This window comes from Vipera berus, assembly GCF_964194415.1.
Source record: "Vipera berus genome assembly, chromosome: 5".
Taxonomy (NCBI): Eukaryota; Metazoa; Chordata; class Lepidosauria; order Squamata; family Viperidae; genus Vipera; species Vipera berus.
The window spans coordinates 41,424,558-41,444,142 of record NC_138207.1 but is presented as its reverse complement, the minus strand read 5'-3'; the positions used below and the strand labels follow the sequence as shown (position 1 = coordinate 41,444,142).

The 19,585-nt window shown below is 42.0% G+C and overlaps 1 protein-coding gene across 1 annotated transcript; it reads right to left on the bottom strand.

The window, feature by feature from the left end:
- Positions 1 to 755: 755 nt before the first annotated feature.
- On the bottom strand, positions 756 to 19,264 carry DNAJB11 (DnaJ heat shock protein family (Hsp40) member B11). Its single transcript, XM_081329807.1, has 10 exons — positions 19,093 to 19,264; positions 16,252 to 16,408; positions 14,767 to 14,864; positions 9,286 to 9,418; positions 7,212 to 7,354; positions 5,238 to 5,320; positions 4,384 to 4,441; positions 3,561 to 3,672; positions 3,231 to 3,390; positions 756 to 1,676 (listed from the first exon to the last, which is right to left on the bottom strand). The coding sequence occupies exons 1-10, from the start codon at positions 19,158 to 19,160 to the stop codon at positions 1,612 to 1,614; spliced, it is 1,077 nt and encodes a 358-aa protein (XP_081185933.1). The 5' UTR covers positions 19,161 to 19,264; the 3' UTR covers positions 756 to 1,611.
- Positions 19,265 to 19,585: the final 321 nt, after the last annotated feature.

Below are 19,585 nucleotides of genomic sequence, written 5' to 3'. Positions count from 1 at the left end.
TTCTAAGTGCTCTAAAGATCCTCCAAAAATCCTCATTTAATTAAGGATCTTATTAGCTGTTCACCAGAATTTAGACCTGGGGTTTTCAGTTATGAGCTGGCATAATCATATATTTAAATAGTCATGTACTTTTTTTAAAAAAAGCATTTTACCTGTCAAGTTTCCTTTCATTTGTAGAACTTAGAATATAGTTCTTAAAACAGAAAAAAGAATGGCATAATTGGCTGGATATTTTTTATAAAGTTACTCCAATCTATGCATAGTTTGTGGCTATTTATTTCATTGCTCGCCTTTTCTACTTCCCTATTCATATAGTGGCTTCATCAGTTTCATCCATTATAATACAGTGCTGCTGGTAAATATCAGTCGGCTGGTTTTCCAGATTAAATAAAGGAATTTCATTTTCAGTCAAGGAAATAAACGTTATTTACTGCTAGGTCATTCTTGAGAATAAGAGGCTGATCCAGGGTCAGAAACTGCAGCCATCTTTTCAGTAAAGATATATAAATATGATACTGCAAAATACACAAAAGTCTGTATGAGACAGTTATGGGTGTGCCTATTAGCCAAGAGACTGGGAAAAATAGAAACTATGTGCCTTTCAAACCATATCTTTTCCAATGCTCCCATAGTCATGTTGAGCAGTTACAGTGTATTTGTTGTATGTACTGAAAATATGTCAATATTTACAGGCTTAAGTACCATACACTGTGCAAATATGGGTAATTTGAAAATATCTGGGAAACTCCAAATACTCAGATTCCATACTTTGTACTTCTGCAAACATATGTGTTACTTAAAATATGAATTGGCCCAAGGTTCCCACAAATTTATAATCCAGTATTCTTACTTATTTAGCTAAAATGTTGTAACCATAAATTAGAGAAAATATGTATATAGAGCTCTGTTAAAAAAAACCAGCAGCTCATATCTAAGTGAACAAAAGCAACATAGCACATTTTCTTCTAAGTGCAATGACAGGCAATTAACAAAAAGGGTCTCAGTTCATTTAAACCAGTTTCCTTCCATTCAACATTTCTAAGTGTTAACTAGCAAAGACCCCCTCTGGGTGGTGGCAAAACTTAACACACTTCTACAACTGTAAATAACAGGAAGCACCTAGCGGTTTAATCAGAAGAGAGGCCAGCAATTTGCAGAGGTAGCTATTATCTACTCATGCCTCAAATCTGTCTAAGAAACATAGGGATAGTTGTAACTCCAAGATGAGCCAAAGAACATCTCAAAACCAAGATGATACAAGATAAAGGAACCATGAAAAAAATATGAAAACTCATTAAGAGTGGCAAGGAAAGTAACATCAAAATATATTTGAAAACGGAACTTCAGTGTGCTAATTCTGTTAAAAACACCATCTCTCTCTCTCTCTCAACGGCTGGAGCCTAATTGCTCCAAATAGAGCACCAGTTGTATCCAGAATAAAGAAATTTTGTTTGTTGTCTTCTGATCCATCCCAAAATTATCCTTACTATTGTAAAAAAGGTTTCAGAGGTTACTCCACCCTCTGCATTTGTTCTACAATGATCAGCAGAAAAGACTGCAGTTTACAGTACTTATTTCATTTATCCACAAGAAAGTCCATTTGTCTCAGTTTCAATAGCCCTGCAGTCCATTATACACCTTCTGAACAGATGCTTGTTTCAGCAATTGTTTGAGACCTGCAAAATAATAAAATCACTATCACAATATGACAATACACTTGGGACTGCTACTATATTAAGAGGGGAAAAAGTTATTATTCTCAATTCTCAACCTATTACTCAAAACAGTTCAGAGAGGAAACCTTCAATAACACTATAGGTAATCCTCAACATATCACATATGAGCCCAAAATTTATGTTGTTAAATGAGACATTTGTTAAGTGAATTTTTGCCCTTTCTTGATGTCCAGTATTTCTATTTGACATTTAACCTTTAAATGTTGTTTTATGCTAAGAATGACTAAGACAGCCATGTTCACTTCCCTACAATGTTCCTTCTGCTTCTACTTCATCAACTCCATCTTCTCAATTGGTTAGCATCAAAAACACAGTAAGACGGTTACCCTAATTTTAGTGCTTTTTTCCATTCCTTAAATTAGAAAATTGTCAGTTAAGAGATGTCAGAAATTTCCCCCCAGGTTTCTTTACCAAAAGATGTAAGGGTAATTAAAGACCCCATTGCTGCTAGCTATTGAATTTAAAGATAAAGGTATGTTCAGTTAGGGACGTAGTGGCTCAGTGGGTTAGGACGCTGAACTTGTCGATCGGAAGGTCGGCAGTTTGGCGGGTCGAATCCCGAGTGCCGCGTAGCAGAGTGAGCGCCTGTTACTCGTCCCAGCTTCTGCCCACCTAGCAGTTCGAAAGCACGTAAAAATGCAAGTAGACAAATAGGGACCACTACGGTGGGAAGGTAACAGCGTTCCGTGCGCCTTTGGCGTCTAGTCATGCCAGCCACATGACCACAGAGACGTCCTCGGACAAGCGCTGGCTCTTCGGCTATGAAACGGAGATGAGCACCGGCCCCTAGAGTCGGAAACGACTAGCACGCATGTGCGGGGGAACCTTTACCTTTACCTTTATGTTCAGTTATGTCCATAGCAGGTGGTGCTCATCTCCATTTCTTAGCCAAGAGAGCCAGCATTGTCTGAAGACTTTTCTGTGATCATGTGGCCAGAGTGACTATATGCTGAGGCGCACGGAATGCTGTTACCTTCCTACTGAAGTGGTACCCAGTCATCTACTTGCATTTACATGTTTTCAGACTGCTAGGTTGGCAGGAGCTTGGGCAAGTAACAGGAGCTCATCCCGTTGTGCGTGCTCAAGTCTTGAAATGGCTGTCAGCTTCCCAGCTGACATGCTCACTCAGCATCTTAACTGCTGAGCCATTACAGCCTATTTAATGACATTTAGAGGGCAGCTTATATTTCATGCCTCCTTAAAAAATTGCAGTTTGCTTTAGGAAAGCATTATTCCCATCTTCTCTTTGTTTAGCAGGTGACAATTAACACCAACAAAAGTACTGTTTTTTGGTTTCTTGACTTATTTTTTTGATGAGCAGGCACGGATGCAACTCCTTCTGGCACTTTCTTGTTATTTCTGCCTTTTTTGTACAGGTTGTACCCTGATTCCTACATTCCTATATTCTGAGCATTAATATGTTGACAACCAAGGTAATGAATTTAATAAGTCAATGTTCTTTCTGAGTTATCATTACGGTACTACTATACATACTTTCTCGCTGTTCCCCAGTCAGTTGTTCTTTTGGAAATTCAACATCAAATGTAATGATGAGAGAGCCTTTGATGTTATTGTTATCAAAGTTTGGAAGACCTTCTCCCTTCTTCCACAGCTTGGCTCCAGGTTTTGTGATTTTATCCCGGGCAATATGGACCTAACAAAAAAAAAACATATTGACAATTTTCAGTAGGATTAACATTTTTACATGAGAAGTATTTTACCAAAAAGAATCATAATGTCAATATTATCTCTTAGTGCCAACATGTGTATTATGGATACAAAGGGATTCTTTGAAAATGTTTTCAAAGGAATCTTCTACCTTACCTTATGTCCATCTAAATGAGCAATATCCATTTCAAATCCAACAAGAGCTTCCACAAGTGAGATAGTCACATTTGTATATAAATCATCTCCTCTTCTTTCAAAAAGTGGATGCCTGTAGTCAATGTATTAGAATATTAATATTTTTATTTCTTAATTCATCTGTCATGGCAAAGTCATTCATTTTAAAACATGTTAAATTAAAAATATTATAATTTAAAAAGACTGACAAATTGGAAATTATGTATTAATTTTCTGAAGAAATCCATTTAAATCATTTTGAAATTTGAGTGAGTACAGTCATGGATAGTATTTTTGCATCATGATTAGAAGTAAATTAGCCTTTGTCCTAATACCACAGGGATATTAATTCTAATTTTACATACTAGCATTTAGATATGTATAAAATTTCTCTGTCATAATATGGCAGAGAAAAAACTTTTCGATCTTTAGATCTTCACAGCAACTCTTTGTGCATTTCCTCTGAAATCATCTTTAGATATTCAGTGCAGATATTTTTTCCAGAAACAACTTGACTCACCTGGTCTTTGGTAATAGTTGAGAAAGGTTTAGTCTGCTTCAGACCCCTACTGTTTCCTAGAAGCAAATACTTTTAATCCTCTATGCACTTCTTGTCTGAAAGGATAATCTTACAGTTGGAGCATCACTGGTTTAATGGAATAATCTGCCCACCAAAGCCTTTGAGTGCATAGCATTTTTTCATGCAAAAATATGTAATTGCTAGTACCACTAAAGCAAGTGTGTTCATTAATAGCTAATGCAGAAAAAACATTGGTACATTATTTCATAAAGCAGAGAAACTTACTTAAGAACTTTTATTCGGAAGCGCAAGTCACCTGGCTCTCCATCAACATGAGGTTCTCCTGATGAAGTTTGAACAAGTGTTAGGTATGCTTAAATGTCTCAAAACTAAACCATCTCTTTATAGTGATACCTTAGGTCACTGTTTCTTTAAGATTTCTATAATGACCTGATCTACCAGGATGGGGACCTTTTCCTCAAACTCTGTCCTTATGAGTTAATGAAATTCAATACATATAGTTAACTCAAAAAACATTGGTACACATTATTAAGGCAAAAGTCTAAAAATACAAGCTTACAACCGGTTAGACCGAATTTGAAATCTTAGTAAACTACCTAGTTTAGTCTGCATAGAAATCTATGGTTAGCACATAGTTCTGTTATAACCATTATTCAATTTATGAAGATTATGAAATATCTGGGAACAAGATATAGGTTGTATTGCAGCAGGATAAAAAATTAAAGGATGACAATACTGACACACAGATTTCTATTTCTAGTGTCATAGCAACTCACAGCTAAGTTCCCCTGAAAATGATTATGTAGACATTGGCAAAAAGCTTATAAAATAAAAAAGAGAAAGAAAAAATGTCATGACGTACAGAAGATACATAATCTTCTGCATAGGATTATGTATCTTCTGTATGTATTTAAGTTTTAGTAGTGTTATAGGAAATATTTTTTCAAAGGCACAAAATGTTTCAAGTATATTTAAAAAAGCAGAGTCCAAATTAGGCTCCAAATTTCCAGCCCCAATTTATTTTCATCAATTTGAAACAAACAGAACATTCACAGTTTTTCACACATTCTATAAATTACAACCTCCAATTAGATAAGAATAAAAATTAAAAGATGTACCTTCCCCTATAAAGGGGTATTCCATCCCATCCCTAACACCAGGTTCTATCTCCACCTCTAATGTTCGTTCTTCATTTACAAGTCTGAGAAACAGGAAAATATCAGTTAAACAATAAATATATGAAAGAGGATATTTCATTTTAACACTGTATTATCTTAAGTGTCTTCAATCAGGCCATATTGTGTTTATTTATTTTACAATAAATGGAATTAAAATAAAAAAAAATAAAAAAAAATTGTGGTACTAGGTTTACATGCCCTTCCAATATGCAAAACCCTCATAGGTTTACATACCTCTTGCAGAATTTTTAAGATGTGGACTATTTTACAAGCAAACATGACTTTACTTACACATTTTTGTCATGTGATTCAAATTAAACAATTAGGCATCTAAGAACATCACAATCATAAAACAAACCATAGCAATAAAGGAAATAATAAAATGGTTCTGCTCAAAAATTCCCATACCCTTGAATATTTGGGCAGCCTGAAAGATGTGAATGGGGACACACTTGGACTTTCCAACATGACAGTGATCTGCTTCCTAAAGCTATGTCGACTCGTTAGTGGAGGTTCTGGAGTGGCAATCACAATCTCCTGACTGCAACATCATTGAGCCTGTCTGAGATCTCAAACATACAGTTCATTCTAGACAACCAAAGAATGTACAGGACCTGCAGACTTTTTGCCAAAAGGGTATTTACTACATGAGAAAATAAAGGGCCTCGTTCATAACTATTTATTTTTATTTTATTTATTTTATTTTAATCCCATTTATATCCCGCCCTTCTCCGAAGACTCAGGGCGGCTTACAATCTAAGCACAAATCAAATGTGCTTAGCAATAACTATCCTAAAAGACTGTTTAGGATGTTGATGCTAAAGGGAGCAATTAGGACTATTAGGATCACTGATGTTAAAGGGAGCAATATACACTATTAAGAACTAAGAGTATGCAAACCACCATTTTTTATTGCTATGGTTTAATGATTGTGTTATTTTGGGATGCCTAATAGTTTAATCTGAATCAAAAAACTGTTTGATTACTTTTGTTTATTTACAAAATAGTCCATAATTTACAAATTCTGCAAGGATTATGTAAATTTATGAACACAACTATATTTACATAGCTACAGAAACACTTCAAGCCCTAGCTAAATATGTATCAACATATCAACATAAAAATTACCAGTGTTTCTTAACTGGTAATTTTAAGACATGTGGACCAAGTACCATGATGACTGGGGAATTCTGGGAATTGAAGTGCAAGCATCTTAAAGTTGCGAAGATTGAGAAAGACTGTTATACGAGGGATGGCTGTACACAGGTAAGAATTTGAAGGCCAAATGTATAGACATTCACAAAGCGCCTGTTGGAAACCCCTTAAAACAATGAAGCCTTCCTGGAATGGCATAGTGTCTACAGTGTGGTGTCGTCCTTGGTAAAAGATACATTTGATTTAAAGAATTGTCAGCAGGCACTACCATGTATCCTCTAAAGCAGATCCCCAACCTTTTGGTCACCAGGGATGAGGTTCCATGGAGAGAGGTTTTTCTGTGGACTGGAGGGTGCATGGTTTTGTGTGCTGCCTGCATCCTGCGAATGGGGATTTGCTTGTTTGTGTGGACCAGTTGCTGGCATGCCGCAGCCTGGTACTGGTCCATGTTCCAGGGGTTGAGGACATCTGCTCCAAAGCCCCTTTTTTCTTGTTTGAATTTGAAGCACTACATTGCAACTTTTATTTGGCAGAACAAATCTGCCGGGGATGTCATAATGACAGAACAATTGTATAGGCTCCTTTCAGTCACCCTGAAGATTTTCAGGCATAGAAGTTTCATTCTCTTTTCAATCCATAAAAAAACCCAACAACACTCATACTGGTAATATAATCATCCTCCCTCTCTGCTATTTTTTAGCAATTATGTATGATTGTCAATTACTCAAGCACCAAATGGCCATAGGACCTCAAACTCACTTGACATTGGGACACTCATCACAGACAACTTCTTGTGTCATCTGGAAACGTCCTGGGCCTAACTGGGTTGTCCTCATCTCTTGCCGGCAATTGCATTTCCGTTTTCCTGGTGCCTGTCTTGCAACTGGCTTGTTTCTAATAACCTGCAAACAGGTAAAGAATAATGTTGCTGGATGCAAACTTTACAATATACAACCCATTAGCCTTTTCAAATGAATAAAGAAGACAAACATCTCATTTATAATACACCTGCTATTTAGACTTTGTAACATAAATAATCTTAATATAAATAATCACAAATTATATCCTGGCTTTTCAGTTAGCATTTAGTTGTGATTATTATTACTGATCTTTCCCTGATTTAACATTATTAATAACTAATTAACAAATAATTTATTAAATAAATGATTATTTAATAAATACCAATATAGAGGTTTATAATTTAGCACACAATAAATTAAGAATCCTCTGACCACATTGGAAGACTCACCCAGTTTCCTTTTCAAAAGTATTTCAATGGAGCTAGTGATACCCCCCCCCCAGACGCCTCAAAAAGGAAAAATGTGGAAGTAAAAGCTATAGGGGACCCTTCAAATCCTAGCTAAATTTCTACACTCCCAGTCGATAATCATAATAATTATACTTAATTTTAAATAAAATTAATTTTTATTTATTTTTACGGTTCCACTCATTACTGTATTTTCCGGCGTATAAGACGACCCCCTACATTTCCTGTTAAATTATAGGGTTTGGGCTATACTCGCCGTATAAGACGAGTATACATAAAACAGTGCAAGTGGATTAAACTTAATAATAACAATAAGAATAAGAATAAGAAAAATAAGAATAAGTAGTAGTAGTAGTAGTAGTAGTTGGAAGGGACCTTGGAGGTCATCTAGTCCAACCCCCTGCTAAGGCAGGAAACCCTATACCATTTCAGACAAATGGCTGTCCAGTCTCTTCTTAAAAACTTCCAGTGTTGGAGCATTCACCACTTCTGGAGGCAGGTTGTTCCACTGGTTAATTGTTCTAACTGTCAGGAAGTTTCTCCTTAGTTCTAGGTTGCTTCTCTCCTTGACTAGTTTCCATCCATTGCTTCTTGTCCTGCTTTCAGGTGCTTTGGAGAATAGCTTGGCTCCCTCTTCTTTGTGGCAGCCCCTGAGATATTGGATCACTGCTATCATGTCACCCCTCACCCTTCTCTTCGTTAAACTACACATACCCAATTCCAGCAACCGTTCCCTATTTCCCTAATTCACTTTTTCACTTTTCCTAATTCACTCTAAAGCTTTCCCTGCACAGAGCTTTAAGTAACACCAGCTGCCTGCAATTAGTGCAGGTTCGCATCCCACCAGGCTCAAGGTTGACTTAGCCTTCCATCCTTCTAAGGTAGGTAAAATGAGGACCCAGATTGTTGGGAGCAATAAGCTGACTTTGTAATAATGCTGCTTGTGGTGGGGGGAAAGCCCTAATAAGCAGGCATATACATAGAATGAAGGCTATTGCTAAGCACATTGATTTGTGCTTTAAATTGTAAGCCGCCCTGAGTCTTCGGAGAAGGGCGGGATATAAATGGGATTAAAAAAAAAAAGACCAAATGGGAGATTCGCTCCAGGTTTTCCAGCCAGCCCTGTCCCTAAAGTTTCAGCACCCGGGGTATAAGACGACCCCTGACTTTTGAGAAGATTTTCATGGGTTAAAAAGTCGTCTTATACGCCAGAAAATATGGTAGTTTTTGGAGGATGTCTATCACCAAAGGCAAAGTATGGCTCCTGGTCTGGGAAAAAAGTTACATGTTCCTGTTGCATATAAATAGGGCCATTGATTAATTTGAGTTGCTCTTCTACTCTTCTCTTTCACAAGCATTTAGTTCTGACACAAACTGAAAGCAGTTACCTAACATTCACCGTGCACTGAAATTCCATAAGAAATACATTCTGTAGGTGGTTCCAAGGATACTTTTGGTGTTCCTTCATATTCATTCACTGAGAGAGAACTAGTTCTAATAATGAAGCCTGAAAAACAGATTTTTATATAAGCAAAGGAGACCTATTAAGCAAATTGCCTAACTTACTTCCACAAAATTTCCTGAATACACTTCTTCCAATGTAACTTCTAAGTCCACAATAATGTCGCTTCCTCTTGGAATGTTCCTGTCTTGCTGACGAGGACTGCCTCCAAACATGAAACCAAAATCTCCAAAGAAACTGAAAAGACATGAATATTGATTCATTTAGCTTCCTTTTTATTTAACTTATAGGACAGCAGGTAAGAAATTACTAACTGAGGCAATTATAGGGAGTAAGGAAGTTGATGGAGATTTACTGAATTATAAGGAGGAGGAGGAGGTACAACAGAATCAGACTTGCAAGAGTCTGTTATTATAGTCAGTCTCAACAAAAGTAGTTTTAGACTTCCTGTGGAATTGAACTTTTGGTCTGATCTAACTAGTGGGGCTGACATCAATTTTGCAAGTCTCCTATGCTCTTTTATTAAGGGCAAAGATTTCACCTTTGTTATGGAAATTGGCTACAATTCAGTTCAGTGAATTAGGGAGATGTCTGTCTCAGCCACTTTCAAACCTTATCTGATTTTAATTCTGGATTTAAAATATGTTTTATTTCTAGTCTTGGCAACAAAGCTTGCATATCTCCATCAAGATCATCTTCCTTAGACTCTACAGCAACTCAGGCAATTTTTAGATGCAATTCTATTTTGACAGCCCTCTTACTTGATATTGCTGCTTAGAGCTCTAGAGAAACTTCCATGGAATTACTACCTAGCCATGGAGAAGTAAGCAGTACCAGAATACATTTATTCTTAATTGCAAAAAATGGAACTGACTTGATATATTGGCCAAAACAGTCATCAGTTTCCTATAAAAACTGATATTTTCCTTTTAGAGGAAAAAGTATAGGTAATCCTTGACTTATGATCATAATGGAGCCTGCCCATCATGGTTGTAAGTCATGATAGTCATATAACTTGTGGGTTGTGTCACTGATTCAATATTATGATCTTTTTTGTGGTGATGGTTAAGCAAACACCATGGTCATTAAGCAAACCAATGTTCAACGGTTTTGTCAAAAGCCAGAAGTGCTGGTTTTCAGCAAAACTGTCATAAAATGTGGTCATATGATCATGGAATGCTGCAAATGCCACAAATGTGGCCATGTTGCTAAGGACAATCATGTGACTGGAGAAGGCCATGACTGTCAAAACTTTAAATCCAGGTTGTAAGTAGCCCCATGGTAGGTCTCTTATAGCTTCATTACTTGCAGAAAGAACATGGTAGATAAAAGTGCCATACACTTCCTAATCAATACACTGTCAACTTTAATATTCTACATTGTCAGGCCTGTAATTTGTATGAAATAAACTGATCACTATGCCTTCACATAAATCCGCTGACTATGCAATTCAAGTATGTGCCCTTAGTGATGAAGGTTTTCCAAATGTGAAACCGTAATTGAGCATTCACATTCAGATTTAAGGCAGAGTTAATTCAACTAAAAAAATAACATGGGATGTGATTATGTTATTCTCTCTGTTGCAAGATAACAATTGCTGGTGAGGGTTCATCCATGGCTTAGTGTTAACTGAAAAGGCAGACCTGGCATGTATTAATGAAACCTGATGTGTTCTCAGAAATCTGGGTTTTAAACAACATGCAGGACAGCAATGAGTGCTGCAGGTCAGAGCTATAACCAGCAGCTGTGTTTTCTGTCTTGCGAAGTGTGAATGCCTGTATGTTAGGCTGCAGTTCCTGCTCATGACATAGCTTCTAAATCCATGGGGTAATCAGTGTTGGGAATGAATATATATCTATATCTATATCTATATATCTATATATCTATATATCTATATCTATATCCTATCTATCTATCTATCTATCTATCTATCTATCTATCTATCTATCTATCTATCTATCTATCTATCTATCTATCTATATCTATATCTATATCTACCGTATATACTTGAGTATAAGCCGACTCGAGTATAAGCCGAGACCCCCAATTTCACCCCCAAAAACTGGAAAAAGTTGTTGACTCGAGTATAAGCCGATCCGCCGTTCTGCAAGCCTCTGCCGCCAGCAGAGGCTCGATCCGCCATTTTGCAAGCCTGAATACACAGGAATACCCTGTGTGGCCGCGGCTCTCGGGGAAGCCCTGGCTGTCAGCTTCCTCGCTCCATGCTGCCATTCGGGGCCCGCGCGTTCCCCGGGCAAATCGCGGCGCCCAGCAGGCGAGGAAACACGCCCGCTCCAGTCGCCCCCCCTTCCCTCAGGAGACGCGAAGCAAGTGACCGCCCGGAGCTTACCGAGGACTTGCTTCGGTGCTTCCAGGATCGCGCGCACCTCTCCCAAGCCGCCGCCGTCCGGAGACCTGCCAAAGTTTGGGGAGGTTTGGGGAGGTGCACGCGCACCTCCCCAAACCTCCCCAAACGTCGGCAGGTCTCCGGACCTCTGCGCCCTGCCTGCCTGCTTCTTTCCGCAGCGGAAAGAAGCAGGCAGGCAGGGCGCGGAGGAACGGAGACCCGGCGACGTTTGGGGAGGTTTGGGCGCCTCCCCAAACCTCCCCAAACGTCGCCGGGTCTCCGTTCCTCCGCGCCCTGCCTGCCTGCTTCTTTCCACAGCGGAAAGAAGCAGGCAGGCAGGGCGCGGAGGAACGGACACCTGCCGACGTTTGGGGAGGTTTGGGCGCCTCCCCAAACCTCCCCAAACGTCGCCGGGTCTCCGTTCCTCCGCGCCCTGCCTGCCTGCTTCTTTCCACAGCGGAAAGAAGCAGGCAGGCAGGGCGCGGAGGAACGGACACCTGCCAACGTTTGGGGAGGTTTGGGCGCCTCCCCAAACCTCCCCAAACGTCGCCGGGTCTCCGTTCCTCCGCGCCCTGCCTGCCTGCTTCTTTCCGCTGTGGAAAGAAGCAGGCAGGCAGGGCGCAGAGGAACGGAGACCCGGCGACGTTTGGGGAGGTTTGGGGAGGCGCCCAAACCTCCCCAAACGTCGGCAGGTCTGCGCGGAGGAATGGAGACCTGGGGAGGTTTGGGGAGGTGCCCAAACCTCCCCAAATGTCGGCAGGAGGAACGGAGACCTGCCGACGTTTGGGGAGGTTTGGGGAGGTGCCCAAACCTCCCCAAACGTCGGCAGGTCTGTGCGGAGGAACGGAGACCTGGGGAGGTTTGGGGAGGCGCCCAAACCTCCCCAAACGTCGGCAGGAGGAACGGAGACCTGCCGACGTTTGGGGAGGTTTGGGGAGGCGCCCAAACCTCCCCAAACGTCGGCAGGTCTGCGCGGAGGAATGGAGACCTGGGGAGGTTTGGGGAGGTGCCCAAACCTCCCCAAATGTCGGCAGGAGGAACGGAGACCTGCCGACGTTTGGGGAGGTTTGGGGAGGTGCCCAAACCTCCCCAAACGTCGGCAGGTCTGTGCGGAGGAACGGAGACCTGGGGAGGTTTGGGGAGGCGCCCAAACCTCCCCAAACGTCGGCAGGAGGAACGGAGACCTGCCGACGTTTGGGGAGGTTTGGGGAGGCGCCCAAACCTCCCCAAACGTCGGCAGGTCTGCGCGGAGGAACGGAGACCTGGGGAGGTTTGGGGAGGCGCCCAAACCTCCCCAAACGTCGGCAGGAGGAACGGAGACCTGGGGAGGTTTGGGGAGGTGCCCAAACCTCCCCAAACGTCGGCAGGTCTGCGCGGAGGAACGGAGACCTGGGGAGGTTTGGGGAGGCGCCCAAACCTCCCCAAACGTCGGCAGGAGGAACGGAGACCTGCCGACGTTTGGGGAGGTTTGGGGAGGCGCCCAAACCTCCCCAAACGTCGGCAGGTCTGCGCGGAGGAACGGAGACCTGGGGAGGTTTGGGGAGGCGCCCAAACCTCCCCAAACGTCGGCAGGAGGAACGGAGACCTGGCGACGTTTGGGGAGGTTTGGGGAGGCGCCCAAACCTCCCCAAACGTCGGCAGGTCTGCGTGGAGGAACGGAGACCTGGGGAGGTTTGGGGAGGCGCCCAAACCTCCCCAAACGTCGGCAGGAGGAACGGAGACCTGCCGACGTTTGGGGAGGTTTGGGGAGGCGCCCAAACCTCCCCAAACGTCGGCAGGTCTGCGCGGAGGAACGGAGACCTGGGGAGGTTTGGGGAGGCGCCCAAACCTCCCCAAACGTCGGCAGGAGGAACGGAGACCTGCCGACGTTTGGGGAGGTTTGGGGAGGCGCCCAAACCTCCCCAAACGTCGGCAGGTCTGCGCGGAGGAACGGAGACCTGGGGAGGTTTGGGGAGGCGCCCAAACCTCCCCAAACGTCGGCAGGAGGAACGGAGACCTGCCGACGTTTGGGGAGGTTTGGGGAGGCGCCCAAACCTCCCCAAACGTCGGCAGGTCTGCGCGGAGGAACGGAGACCTGGGGAGGTTTGGGGAGGCGCGCAAACCTCCCCAAACGTCGGCAGGAGGAACGGAGACCTGCTGACGTTTGGGGAGGTTTGGGGAGGCGCCCAAACCTCCCCAAACGTCGGCAGGTCTGCGCGGAGAAACGGAGACCTGGGGAGGTTTGGGGAGGTGCCCAAACCTCCCCAAACATCGGCAGGAGGAACGGAGACCTGCCAACGTTTGGGGAGGTTTGGGGAGGCGCCCAAACCTCCCCAAACGTCGGCAGGTCTGCGCGGAGGAACGGAGACCTGGGGAGGTTTGGGGAGGCGCCCAAACCTCCCCAAACGTCGGCAGGAGGAACGGAGACCTGGCGACGTTTGGGGAGGTTTGGGGAGGCGCCCAAACCTCCCCAAACGTCGGCAGGTCTGCGCAGAGGAACGGAGACCTGGGGAGGTTTGGGGAGGCGCCCAAACCTCCCCAAACGTCGGCAGGTCTCCGTTCCTCCGCGCTCTGCCTGCCTGCTTCTTTCCGCTGCGGAAAGAAGCAGGCAGGCAGGGCGCGGAGGAACGGAGACCTGGGGAGGTTTGGGGAGGTGCGCGCGCACCTCCCCAAACCTCCCCAAACTTCGGCAGGTCTCGGACGGCGGTGGCTTGGGAGAGGTGCGCGCGATCCCGGAAGCACCAAAGCCTCGGCCGCGCACAAGTCCTCGGTAAGTTTTTTTGTTGACTGGAGTATAAGCCGAAGTGGAATTTTTCAGCCCAAAAAGTGGGCTGAAAAATTCGGCTTATACTCAAGTATATACGGTATATCTATATATATCTTATCAGATAGTCTTGATCTTTGGAGAATCCTGGAAAAACTTGAAATGATATAATTTCCACTCCAAATACATGTAGAACCTCCAGAAGTTTCCATAGGGTCACCATTATAGATTCACAACTTAATTGTTACAAACAACTTTTTAACTCATTAATTGATATGGATGTTATTGTTCAGCTGGCATTTACTAATAGCAATTCTCATTGCTGTCCTTCATGTTGTTTAAAACTAGTTTTAGATGCTTCATTGCAATTTTGCTCTTGCTGAACAAAACATAATAGTAAAATGGCTGAAATTAATTAATAAAGATGCCATTGTACTATACTGTAAGATAACACTTTATCTTGCAAAAAAGTGTGAAGGAGCAAAGCAAACTTACTGTGAAAAAATATCTCCATGAGAACTTTGATGTCCCTCTTTCAACCCTTCTTCTCCATAGGCATCATACTGCTTTCGTTTTTCCTCATCTGACAATACCTGCAGGAGACATAAATTTTATGCATATATTAACATAGGTTTAAAGTACTTCTAAACAGGACAATGGACAAAACTATATTTTGCCTTCATACTATACAGATCTGATCAATTTTGTATTGGTCTGATATTTTCCAGAAATATTTTAAACTGAAAGCAGTTTGTGTCCATCCCTCACCTATGTATCACATCCAGAATTCTCCAAATGGCTTTTGGTTCAGAAAAAATATCTCCTGGAAAATGTCAGAACACACCTAAATGGCCAAATCATCATGTGACTCATAGGCCTTTTTTTAAAAATAACACTTACAATCCAATGTCACCAAATACTGCTGCCACCAGAACAATATGTTGCCTTGATTTTCACAGCCACTTCTCCTGCAAAAGGCACACTGTTAAGTGCCTCCAAGCCTCAGGGACATTGCCAACTCCATCTGCCGTTATGTTGCTAGCCACTGAACAACTGATCAGTTTTCTAGTTATTCCTTTGTGTAAATTCTTTCTTACCAAATTATAGCATGTAATTGCTTACGCTATGCTGCAGCTTGTTCAGATTTGTTAATCCCTTTTGTTGTAAGACATATTACAGGACTGACTATATAAGATCAACTAACAACTACTTAACTATCAAAATAGTTTGATTCTATTTCTCAAGGAAAAAGATTAAGGAACTGACAGAAATGAGGAAGAAGAATGAAGGACAATAGCTTCATCTGTTTATTTTCTTTTCTGTTAAATGTTAGCTATTCACTTTTCCATCCTGATGTGTGTATAAGGAAACTACATACAGGCAGAGCAAATCTTATTATTAAAGCATATGCTCATGCATAAGTTTGGAACAGCATTTCCAAATACAATGCAAGAATCTGTCACATCCTTTAATCTAAAGGAAAAAAGAGAGCTCCATGACCTTCCAAATTTGACAAATTAAGAAGAAACCTCTGCTTGTTCCCCACAATACGTAGCCATTTACATATATAAGATCTTTAGCTTGCCATTAATCAAGTTCATGAAAATATTCTTTAGCACCTGCATATTAAAAGCCAATGCAACATTTTAGCATAGTTTTATACTTTTAAACATCACTTAATAAAGCAGCATGGACATCCATGTGTTATTTGATCTGCTACAATTGAAAGCTGAATAGAAATAAAAATCCCCTATTGCTTATTCACAAAAAAATAATACTTTCCATAAATCATTTTCAAGTACTCAATTAAATCAGCCTAGAGAAAATGAAGGTAAGTTTTCAAGAACAAGTCTCATTAATGTCACAAACACATTGCTATTTTCCAATCAGTATCCATCCTATTACAATTTCATTGAAGAGAACAATCCAGGAAGCACAGGATGCATATGTTTCCCATAGACTTTTTCTAAATACAGTTACCTCATAGGCAGCCCCAAGATCCTGAAATTTTTCCTGTGCGCGGGGATCATCAGGGTTTCTGTCTGGATGAAGCTGAAGAGCTAGTTTTCGGTAGGCCTTTTTAATATCCTTAACAGATGCACTGCGAGGAACCCCCAAAATCTTATAGAAATCTCTCCTGAAAAACAACGAAGATTATTGCCTCTTATGATCCTCAAAATAAAAGATAGGGGGAGAAAAACAATTTATGTTCTTCTTTGCCATAAGCTGATAATAATAAGAATAGCAATACACAGAGAATGTTCTACAAGCTTTGCATTCTAAGGATCGCAGCTTATGCTTTCTTGCAAAACACCAGAACTGCCAAAGTGGGATGTCTTTGGAAGCATCACTTGGGAGCACCACTTTAGTGATCCTGTGATATTTAAGATTCTTAAATATATTTACTAGTCAGTTATCATGGTTAGGATTACATAGCAAATACAGGTAGCTCTCAGGTGATCATTCCTGGATCTAAAGACAGACAATCACTTATGCCCTAGTCCAGGGGTCAGCAACCTGAAACAGTGAAAGAGCCACTTGGAACCAGTTCCCTCACAAAAGGAAAACCTGGGAGCCGCAAAAAAATGTGTGCGCATGCGCGTACATGCGCGCATGCGCAGAACAGGGTTTGACTGAAGAGTGGAGCCAAGGTGAGATATGCACCTACCCTGCATATTTGAATTGATTGGTTGAACTTTTTTAGTCCCACTTTTTTTTTTTGGACTACACATAGCAGAGGACTGGGAGCCGCAGGAGACGGCTGAAAGAGCCGCATGCGGCTCCGGAGCCGCGGGTTGCAGACCTGTGCCCTAGTCATTGGATTACTGCAATGAACTCTACCTAGGGCTTCCTTTGAAAAGCATTTAAAACTACAGCTATTCCAGAACATGCAGCATTCAATATCCTTTGGTATGTCTATGACATCTGTGACTTACATTGGTTGCTGGCAAACTTTTGGTTATCACTTATGAAGCCCTTCATGGTATAAGACCAGATTATTTGAGAACCACCTATTTCCAATGATTTCTGCCTGTTGGCTAAAATTAGTCAGTTAATGTGCTCCTGGTCCCTTCAACCAAATAATGCCATCTATCAGAATTCAGAAAGTCTGTTTCTCTGTGCTGCAGTGTCTGTTGTCTGGAATGATAGATCCCAAGGATCTGTGTCTCCCATAGTAATAATGTTTTAGAAGTATTTAAAAACCATGACTGTACTCTGATCACTTGGGATAGGGTTTTCGTGAATCCTGTTGGTGGAGATTTTTTTGGGAAGGGGTGGGTATATGAGATATGGTGGTCCAGACATTTCAGATTTTTTCTCTATTGTTAATCTGTTTTTAAACTGTAAGCACCCAAAGCTGTTTTGGAATTGGATTGTCTCCAAATCTAACAGACAAAGAAAAAAAACTATAATCCTAACACAAGTAGAAATCTCTAGGCTGGGGAAGCCTGGCATAAGATTAAAAATGTCAGAGAAAATTCCACCCTTTATTTGTTCATTTAAGCTGCATATGCCCTTGAATTCATTGGCAGAAACAGGAATAAAACTCTGAGTACATAAAATTGCACTCTATGTGCTGAGTGGAAGCAATATTTTACCTTTCAATAAAAGAAGCTTACAATTTTTTTTAATGAGAGGCTTATATTTTAAAAAATGCAAAAATTAAAATTAAAAAGAGTATTAACATTTAAAAAACAAATATAATTGAAGTTATTTAATGACTTAAATTATATGCCTGTTGCTATAAAATTATATCAAAAGTAGGTGACAGCCAAGCTTTCCTTAAGAAACATTCCATAATTGGAACACTACTGAGAAAGTCAATAAACAAGAAGAGTAGCAGATTCAACCAACTGATTTCGGTACAGTACAGGTAGTCCTCAACGTATGACCACAATTGAGCCCAGAATTTATGTTGCTAAGTGAGAAATTTGTTAAGTGAGTTTTGTCCCATTTTACGACTTTTCTTACATCATTTGTTAAGTGAATCACTGCAGTTGTTAAATTAACAACATAGTTAGTAAGTGAATCTGGTTTTCCCATTGACTGTGCTTGTCAGAATGTTACAAAAGATGGTCATATGATCCTGGGGCACTGCCACTGGCATAAATATGAACCAGCTGTCAAGCATCCAAATGTAAATCACATGACCATGCAGATGCTGCAATGGTCATAAGTGTGAAAAACGGTCATAAGTTACTTTTTTCAGTGCTGCTGTAAGTTTGTATGGTCACTAAACAAACTGTTGTAAACTGAGGACTACCTGTATACAGACAGGTAAAAGTGGCAACATGGATATAGATTCCAGCCACTGAAAAGAAGTAACAGGTCAAAAAGAGGGTTTCGTGGCTAAGGCGGGGATTTGAACCCGAGTGGCTAACACGATCCTAACACATCATGTTCACTACGACTCATCTCTCTTCCCTTCCCCCGCGCTTTAAACCACAGGATACCCACTTCATCTGCCGACGAGGGCACTGGAAATCGAACCGTTTCCTGGCTACCCGCGAAGGGAGATGGAAGAAGGAAATGGCAGTAGCCACCTACAACTCTCGATAGGAAGAAATGGCCAGGAAGCAACGGAACAGGGAGCAGTCCGCACACCGGGGAAGAGGAAGACGAGGCGCTCCCCTCGTGCGGAGACTGGCGAGAGCGAGCGGGGAGGGGAGGCGCAGAGCCGCAGCAGATTCAGCGGACCTTTCAGAACACCGAAAGGGGAAGAGAGGCAATGGGGGCTCCACCCTCTGCCGCGGGGCCACCTGCAAATCTTAGCATCGAAACGGGCTTTCCTTCCGGCCGCCTTTTCCTCCCTGCACTCACCCGGCGATGGCGTCCCCAAGCAGGCACAGCAGTAGTAGAAGGAGGCCACCGAGGGAGCGGGGGGACATGGCGGGGGTCTAGTCGAAGAAGCTCCCAGCCCCAACCTGCCTCACGCACCGGTAACCATAGGCATGAAAGAGAACCCCCGGTACAGAGAAGCGGCCAATCGGAGCTCAGCATAGCAGGCACGCATTATTCGCCGCTGGCCAATCACAATTGCACACTTCACCCGCGACCCGGTTAGATTTGGCCAATTAAACTTTGTAACGTCAACAAATTAGGACGCAGAAAAGAGCGCAATGTTCTCCGTCGTGGCGAGGAGCATTGTGATGATGTCACGCATAGATACGTTTCGAAGTGGACTTTGTCCATCCTTTTAGTTCCATACATTTTTAAAGCAATTTAAGTCCGGGCTTCCTTTTTGGTGTCTCATGCTGAGCTGGTAGCAAACAGATTTTTTCCCCTTCTATCGTTTTCAAGGGACGAGGTGGCT